Here is a 9,268-nt window from a genome sequence, read left to right as displayed (position 1 = left end):
TTGATTGTAGAGTTTTTTGGTGTTCTTTTCTTCTGTTTGCAGTCATTTTTGTTTAGTTGCGTTTTGATTTAGTGATTCAGTCATTGCATTATATCGGTGTTTTACCAATTGTTTCCGGCTATGAGCTTTATCGCACACAGTTCTTCTTCACAGAGTTTTCTGATGAGTGAGATTTTATTGAGTCTGTGTACCACGTGTTAGAGAGCTGCTATTTTGAGGGTTTTTGGATGCTTTGGTGCAGCATGTATAATTGTGACTGCTACTGTTGCTTTTCGGTAAATGCCAATTTTGTGCTTATTTTGTCTCTCTTTATTGTTATATCCAGGAAGACATTTGTTTTTGCCCGGGTTCCCGGGTTCGATTCCCGGCGGGGTCAGGGATTTTCTCTGCCTCGTGATGGCTGGGTGTTGTGTGCTGTCCTTAGGTTAGTTAGGTTTAAGTAGTTCTAAGTTCTAGGGGACTTATGACCACAGCAGTTGAGTCCCATAGTGCTCAGAGCCATTTGAACCATTTGAACCATTTGTTTTTGTGTACTTTCTCTATAATGAAATGGATGTTTTTATGTGTATTGTTTGTGTCTGTATGAAGTTTATTTCAGCTTCTTAGGGAGGACTGTATACCGTGTGAAACTGTGACTATAAATGCGAATAGAAGTTTCTGTCAATACTGTTTCAGCATTTTGGTTGTATGCTATTTGAGTGAAGTGGCACAGTGGTTAAAGCAATGAAATGTATGTCAGAGTGAGCAGAATCTCCCTACAGCTGTCATGGTGAGGTACTCTGTGGATTTGAAACATTTTTTTGTTTTTAGATTGATTATTTTGTTAGTACCCTTTGATAAAAGGAGAAGTAGCACTTTTTAAAATAAATGAGAAAACAATGACTACTGGACGCAGAAAATTCTCTAACGTTAAGTAGTCCTCTCGCATCAAACTTAAAATCTAGCTATAGGTTTTCAGAACATAATTTTGTAGAGACACTATTTTCTGTGTAGTAACGAGGATAACGATGGAATTAAAAGTCAGATTCACACCACATTTTAAACAAAAACCTAAGAGTACGAGAATGGAAAAGTAAGCCTGCACATCACAAAAAGTAGATTTCATGAATTAACAAACCTGATAGAATACTAGACATAAAATCGGAAATGCAATCTTTACATTGTAGTTATCCGAACCGCCACCTCAAGTCCCCTAATGAAGATATATCGTGTTACTACACGAATTTAAATCAGAGGAGAAACATCTTCTGGTATATCTTCATAAATAATACGATAAAATGTAGGAGTAGAGTTACGAAGCATGTTAGCGAGAATTTCCTGAAAAGCATGAACAGAAAACAAAAAGTGTAGGTACGAAAGTCCGTTACAAAAAAACTGTGCTGGAGAAAAACTATCCGTCATTTACGAATTAATAGAAGAGGCTTGTAGTTAAGTTACGGAGGTTACATTCTGACGCTGCAGCGTGTTTCGAGTGCACTGGTGTCGGAATACTAGCTTCTCTGGACTGAGGAAGATGAGGATCTCTGCCGCTGCGATTATGCATGAGAACAGGTGAACGGCGAAGTGAAATTTGGCCAGTGTGGCACCTCATAAGATATGTGTCTAGCATAATCGATATACTTTACCGATACTCACATTCAGTTCGTTTTTTTTTTCCAGTTCATTCCACTGACGATAACTTTGTGTAAGGTCTGGCTGATGACGTGAAACTGAACAGATATTTCTAAACGTCATTAAAAACAGTTGGTGGGTTTGGTATTAAACAATTAACTAATGTTGAGACTGATACAATAAACGTGAAATTTGGTGTCATTACTAAGAAATTTAAATTAAGGATCAATTCTTTATTCAAGCGGCAAGTACTCGTACATGACACAAACTTGACCGGTATCTTTTACCATTAGCATAAAAACAGATTTACAAATGTATAAAAAGATTTAGCTACCTATAACGAGACTTACAACTAATACATATATATCAGTCATTTTCCAGTTACAGATTACTTGTGGCAATGCTGAATTAGCTTATAGAGCAACTCTCTCTCTCTCTCTCTCTCTCTCTCTCTCTGTCTCTCTCTCCCACACACACGCGCTCGCGCACACGTAAGACACACACACACAAATCATATTTAAAATTTGTAGCTGTCTGTAAACAATTTTTTTGTATAAAATATTATCTTATATAATCTTCAAAAGATTTGTACAAGTACTGTTATTTCATACGAATCTAACCAAAAATTACTGATCACAGCTTGTGGAAACAACAGATGTTGTACATTTATCACGCTGGATTACGTAATAGATACCTATGTTTGAGAGACTGTATAGGCCTGTAAAATAGGATGCTTGTAAACTGTATAAAACTCATGTATTTTGATTTGCAATTGCATCAGCCATATTCTGCCATACTTTCTGTATGCAAACCAGTCTACCTGTTTCATGCTGTAAAACATGCGATACATATAATGTGAAACGGTTGTAATTCATTGTAAAGTTAGTTTCCCACCACGAGAGATAATTATGGGTATACCTACAATACTCTTTGTACACAAACATTTCTGCCTTTATCGTAAGTGAACTTAACCCCACATCTTATTCCATGCCAAAGAGCAAATGCAGAGCAAGTACCATTGATACATGTACGTATATGAGCTGTGAGATTTGATATATATTGTGGAATAAGAGAGTCTCGGACGGCCCACCAGCCCGGCAGCTTGCTGTGCCTCCCTCCGCCCTCAGATAGGCTGCAGAGTGGACTCCTTGGTGAGGACGCTGCCCACCAGAGGCAGGGAGCGCAGGGCCTCCGCCACAGTGTCCATGGCTGAGCGCGCAGTCTCGGAGTAGCCCACCAGCAGCCACAGTAGCAGCATCACGAACAGAGCCTTAGCCGTGCGGTCCAGCACATACAGGCTGCAACAACAACAACAACAGCCACTGGTGAGGCCACAGTATGGAAACATGTAGGGAGCGAGCAATTTAGTCCACAGAACAGACACTGACTACAGAGTCATGTGGACATGATCCAGCGTAAGGTTTCTCCATAAGCATGAACACACCATCAGTACAAATAGATCCTGTTTGAACATACTGAGGATTTTTTACAAGTGGAGATCAGAAACTAAGGTTACGAGGCTGACATTCCTGGAGTTTGGTCTGTTATACACACTGATAAGCCAAAACTTTGTGACCACTGTCCACCGCGACGTTGGATGCGTGTGGTCGCGTTGCTGGCAAGTGACGCTTTAATAAAAGCATGTAAGCGGAGCAGACACGGACGGGGGATCACCCTAGTGAAGATGTGGTCTGCAAAATGAGACATCCATTATAATCCATTACAATCTGCCCTTTGACAAACGGCAGTTTATCATCACACAGAGCCTCTGAACGAATATCTCGAAAACGGCGAATCTGGTCGAATGTTCACGTGCATCTACAGAAAGAGAAGCAGGAGATCCCGGGTTCGAGTCACCATCAAGGTATGCCAACAACATCTGTGGGCAGCTGAGGGTTTCAATTAATTATCAAGAGGTAGAAGGACAGTGAAACTAAAACTAGGTGCTAAATGGTTGGATGTCCACGACTCTTCACAAGACGTGAGGTTCGGAGGCTTGTCTGCTCTGTAGAGTAAGACAGATGGCAATTTGTGACGCCTCTGCCGAAAGAGATCAATGATGGTGCACCTGAAAGTGTTTCGGAGCACACCGTTCATCGCACATCGTTGAACGTGAAGGTTCGCAGCAGAGTGTTCACGTGCTGACCCAAGGACATCGTCAATTACGGTTGTAATGGGCACGGGACCATTGGAATCCGACCGTCAACCAATGGAAACGTGTCGTCTCATCAAGTGAATCACATTTTTGGTACACTAGGTTGATGGTCGTCTCTACAAACGCTGTCATCGAGGTGAAGGGCGGCTTGAAACGTCCAGCTTGCCGTTGACCCAGGCTGTTGGGACATTACGATATGGGAGACATTCTCATGCGGTTGAATGTGACCTCTGACGGTAATCGAAGACACCCTGACAGTTGCGAACCACCTGCATCCCCTTAATGTTTGATGTCTCCCCCGACAGCGATGTCGTCTTTCAGCAATATAACTGTCCGTGTCTCGGAGCCAGAACCGTGCTACAGTAGTTTGAGGAGCATTATAGTCAACTCACGTTGATATCTCGGCGACAAAATTCGCCAGATGTAAATCCTATGGAACCCATCTGGTTCGCTGTCGGGCTCCATCCCCGTGTACGCAGTCCTCCCAGATAGCTGAGTGCTCAGCGTGACGGATTGCCATCCTACGGGCTCGGGTTCGATTCCCGGCTGGGTCGGAGATTTTCTCCGCTCAGGGACTGGATGTTGTGTTGTCTTCATCATCATTTCATCCCCATCCGGCGCGCAGGTCGCCGAATGTGGCGTCGAATGTAACAAGACCTGCACCAAGACAGCCGGATCTGCCCCGCAAGAGGACTCCCGGCCAAAGACGCCAAACACTCATTTCCATTACCACGTACGCAAATCAGCGGTCCGTAACTCACGCGAATTACATGACCTATGCGGAGACATTTAATGTCACATAGCACTAAGAACCTTCCAACAAACTGTCTATCCCTGATACGCAGAATCTGGTATGTATTTCGTTCCAAAGACGAACAAACAAGCTATAAAACATGTGGTTATCGGGGTAGAAATTAGTAGTGTGCGGTAATTCTGATAAACGGGGTTGGTAACTATGCAGAGTTTCAGCCACTAGCCACCCACAGCGCAGGTTGCAGGTAAACACTAATGGCGGCACCTTTGGATAACAGGTCTCGCGAAGAGATCAGTTCAGTTATTTTATTTCTGTGGGCGAAACATCTAACCGCGGCTGAAATTCAGCAGCAACTGGTAGAGGTTCGCAAAGAGATAGTAATGTCCCTTCAGCACGTTGCAGAATGGTGTTGAAAGTTTGGAGCCGGCAGGGAAAACGTCACCGAGAAGTATCGCTGTGGTCGATCCAGCATAGCATGAAGAATCTGAACCCAGTCCACATGGAGGAGCTGATTCAGGGCAACAGGAGGCTCACCTAGCAGGCCGACAACTCGCTTCAGATGAGGAGGTGAAACACTTTAGAACAACGTGGCTGAAGACGCAAGGACGGGATTTTTACCAGGAGAATATATTCAAACTCATCTGAAAAAGCGACAAGTGCCTAAACCGATACCGAAGCTGTCACAAAATCGACCTAATGTATGTGTTATCAGTTGGCTGTATTGGTTCTATCAAATGGTTCAAATGGCTCTAAGCAGTATGGGACTTAACATCCGAGGTCATCCGTCCCCTAGACTTAGAACTACTAAAACCTAACTAACCTAAGGACATCACACACATCCATGCCCAAGGCAGGATTCGAACCGGCGACTGTAGCAGTAGCGGCCGGCTTTGTATCAAATAAAATGTGCACTTTTCACTGCAGTCTTTGTAACCTTAGTTTCTCACCATCCCTTACAAACACCTTAATATATTGCAGTCCATATCTGGGATGAATCTCCCTTGCAGCTCGAGGCATGTCCCTTGATTACAGCGAATGTCACAACAGAGATGTCATGTTTTTTAATGCACTTCATGATATTGCTGTGTCTCTGTTTTAAGAAATTAGACTGAGGCAGCATTGCACTAGTGCCTCGGCCTGAACTTTGGGCAGGACTCCTCTGCCAAACAAGGGAGACGTGGGTCAGCCACTGGCATAACTCTGTAGCTAGGAGCTGCAACACTGCTGGTGCAGCACCCCACAGTGCGACGTTCTGCAGCCTGTGGTTGACCAGACTGCTGCATGGTGCAGCCACAGGGACCATAAATGCTCCCAGATCAGCAGGCAGCAGCGTCCCTACAGCTCCATGCATTTGACTGGCACAGTCTCTATCCCTTTCACTGACCGAATGCACAGCTAAACTAATCCAATCTTACAGAGCAGCATCAACAGTTGAGTGAGGGTACTGATTTGTGAGCTGTCAGCTAGCCCTGTTGATAGTGGGTTTCAAACATAACACCTGCACGGTTCTGGCAGACACCACCAGCCACAGGCAGCAGACGGCAACCACTGGCCTCAGAACACCGCAATGTGGTGCTGACACACTGCTGAGTCAGCGAGGGGACCGTCACTGCCACCTGCTGTCGTGCTGCCTCAGCGTTTTGCTGCAGATGTCACCAGCTGCTCACTAGCCGTGGGTGGCTCCTCGGTTACTATTGTGCAAGTACTGTATGCAAGGCAGCAAATAATAAGGAACGTTCTGTTGAGTAAGCATTCTTGACGTCGTACTGGAGAGCCCACACTACAGCTTCCCACATATACAGCTCTGCAGCCGGAACCAGCCACCCCATAACACTACCGCGCCAAGCTGGAAGTGTACCAGAAAACTTCGAGTAGGGACCTATGAAATGCAGGAAAACGGCGATGTATCACACACTGAAATATTCTTATAGACAAAATTCTTCAATTTTTGTTAGTTTGCTATGTACCTGTATTTAATATTAGAGAAACAAAACATGGGAATCCATGTATACATTCTCCAGGTCGTAGGTACCAGTACTGCAGTTTCGTATTGTGTCTACTTTAAAATAAACACAGTGTTTGGAACATCTATGATAGGGTCGGCCAAGGCGTATTGAACTGCTCACAAGCACAATGTGCAGACCGCGTGTGGGCTGAGACTCGGGGGTGATGAAATGGGAGGTACAAGCCATTACACTGACGATCTGTTTACCCCTACCAGTCTGTTCAGGGCTGGTTCTCTAAAATTCGCACATATGAGAGGTAAAAAATCCAACGGCATTGGCCTCGACTCTGCAACTTCCGCGTCACGTACCGGCGACGTACTTCGAACCTATGAGGCTGACGCATCAGCACCTGCTGTCTGGCAGTGAAACGTCAGCAGCTCTAGCCAATGAGGCAGTGACCGCGAACAAAGGCGCCTGAAACATTGGGATTCCATTAGAGCCGCATCGGTATCATCGGTGCCACGACAGCTGGCGTCTCCGGGCCGTGGCAGCGGCTGACTGATCAGGCCCAGCCCGCCAGTCCAAGCACCGAAGCTGTGGGGAACCTGCACCCCAGCCGAACGAAATCCCTAGCTCATCCGAAGGAACTGTTGGCGCAGTTCAAGAGTTGAGTGGCCGCCATTACTCTTCATTTGTCACCAAGCCACTGTGCAACATCTTAATTATTTACAGTGGTGTAGGACATCATCATCAGATCCAGTTGTGGTCAGGAGTTATTGCCTGTGACGATTTCAAGTAGATTGCAGCTGATCTCTCCACCTTTTCGTAGAAATACCAACATCTGTTTTCCCTTGAGGTCTGCATCTGTATAATAATTAACGTATTCGTTAATCTACCTTCCTTTGAATATGTTCATGTCATTTCTTTCTGTACTCCTGTATTTTCTGAAGTATGCTTTTGATGCGAGTTTCATTTCTGATTTCACTACTCCTTATACGATCCAATGAATTTATAAGCAGCAACTGGTCTTAGCAGTACCGTCTCTGCTTCTTTCACCCTCCTCTGTTGGCTGCTGAATAGTGGTCACGTCTCTGACCCACACATGAGAAGTGGTACTGCCATCACATTACAGCATTTTAGTACCTAATTTTCCCAATGAGAGTGTGATTTATTGTACTTATCAACCGTTGAAATTTTTGCAGTTTGTATTCTTGATGATTGGGTGCAATATATGAGATATCAAATCCCGGGTGTTTAAAAGCATTTATGTATTCTAGCAGTTTATCGTCGGTTATCACGTTGAAAAAGAATATGTTTCAGTCTACAGTCGCAATTTATTTATTTTGCGTACATGCGAACGGTTACGGTACTCAGAACCACCTTCAGGCCATCATTCGATCAAAAAATTCCATTACATACAACAATAATGCAAGAGAAATTTAAAAAATGTTAACCTCTATGACAGCAAAAGTATGGTGTATTGTGTAACCTTAGAGTGCGTAGGTAGCAGTTGTCATTCCCAAATAGGCCTGTCCATTACTAAAAGAGAAGGTCAGCGTTGAGTTTTACATAGACGGAAATTACGGCCAGCAGTGGTAAGAGTGCCCCTGTGTACAGAGTTTCACTTTCTATTCCTTATAATACTTTTTTAACCTTTAGAAAGTTGAATGTAAAAGATTTTCAAAAAAATAAACAAAAAAATTGAAATAAAGAAATTGTATAAAAATAGTTCGCAGTGTAATAAACCATTAAAAGCAAATATCAGTTTATCCAAGTTTACAATTACCGATATATAAAGTTTATGCAACTATGAAACGTCGATATAACCATGAATCATTAAATTAAGCAACTATCGTCGAAATAACAGCATTATGTATTAAAAAAATGCAAAATTATTTTTATTGGGAAAAATCTTGCGTCCAGAGGGAATAGTGACGCAGTGTTCCTATGTTATCTCTGAAACCGCGGGCTAGTGATCTCTGGCAGAGTCCACGTGTACGCTGGGCTCTCAGCGGCGCCCTCTCCACGCCGTGTCGCAGCTCACCGACCGGCCACGGCAGCGGTGACCACTCCACTCCTCGTCGGTAGAGTGCAGCTGTGAAATGCTGCAGTTTCTCTTGCGTCATTGTTCTAACTAGGTAATGGAATTTTTTGTTCGTAGGTTTCCTGAGGATGGTACTGTATACCGAAGCCGGTCCCCATTGGGCAAAATAAATAAACTGAAAATATACACTCAAACACGTTGTATTGGTCGCTGTTCCGCCTACAGTATTTCGGGAATGTGTAATTATTATTTTTGAGCTTCGCTGATCCTTACCATGGAATGGCATTATATTAGTATTATATTTAGATACTGTAATACTACACTACTGGCCATTAAAATTGCTACACCACGAAGATGACGTGCTACAGACGCGAAATTTAACCAACAGGATGCTGTGATATGCAAATGATTAGCTTTTCAGAGCATTCACACAAGGCTGGCGCCGGTGGCGACACCTACAACCTGCTGACATGAGGAAAGTTTCCAACCGATTTCTCATACACAGACAGCAGTTGACCGGCGTTGCCTGGTGAAACGCTGTTGTGATGACTCGTGCAAGAAGGAGAAATGCCTACCATCACGTTTCCGATGTTGATAAAGGTCGGATTGTGGCCTATCGCGATTGCGGCACCAACCTTGTGTGAATGCTCTGAAAATCTAATCATTTGCATATCACAGCATCTTCTTCCTGTCGGTTAAATTTGGCGTCCGTAGCACGTCATCTTCGTGGAGTAGCAATTTCAATGGCCAGTAGTGTA

General features: G+C 43.9%; 1 protein-coding gene across 1 annotated transcript in view; it reads right to left on the bottom strand.

Annotated features, from left to right (window-relative positions):
- Positions 1-1,823: 1,823 nt before the first annotated feature.
- LOC124794934 (putative fatty acyl-CoA reductase CG5065) overlaps positions 1,824-9,268 on the bottom strand; it is a 466,122-nt gene continuing 458,677 nt past the window's right edge. The window contains exon 9 of the mRNA XM_047258649.1: positions 1,824-2,909. Coding sequence (XP_047114605.1) covers positions 2,735-2,909 — 175 coding nt within the window. The 3' untranslated portion in view covers positions 1,824-2,734. The remainder of the gene's footprint in view (positions 2,910-9,268) is intronic.

Source organism: Schistocerca piceifrons, chromosome 4 (genome assembly GCF_021461385.2).
Source record: "Schistocerca piceifrons isolate TAMUIC-IGC-003096 chromosome 4, iqSchPice1.1, whole genome shotgun sequence".
NCBI classification, from domain to species: domain Eukaryota; kingdom Metazoa; phylum Arthropoda; class Insecta; order Orthoptera; family Acrididae; genus Schistocerca; species Schistocerca piceifrons.
The sequence above is the reverse complement of the archived record's forward strand: the minus strand, read 5'-3'. Positions and strand labels throughout refer to the sequence as shown.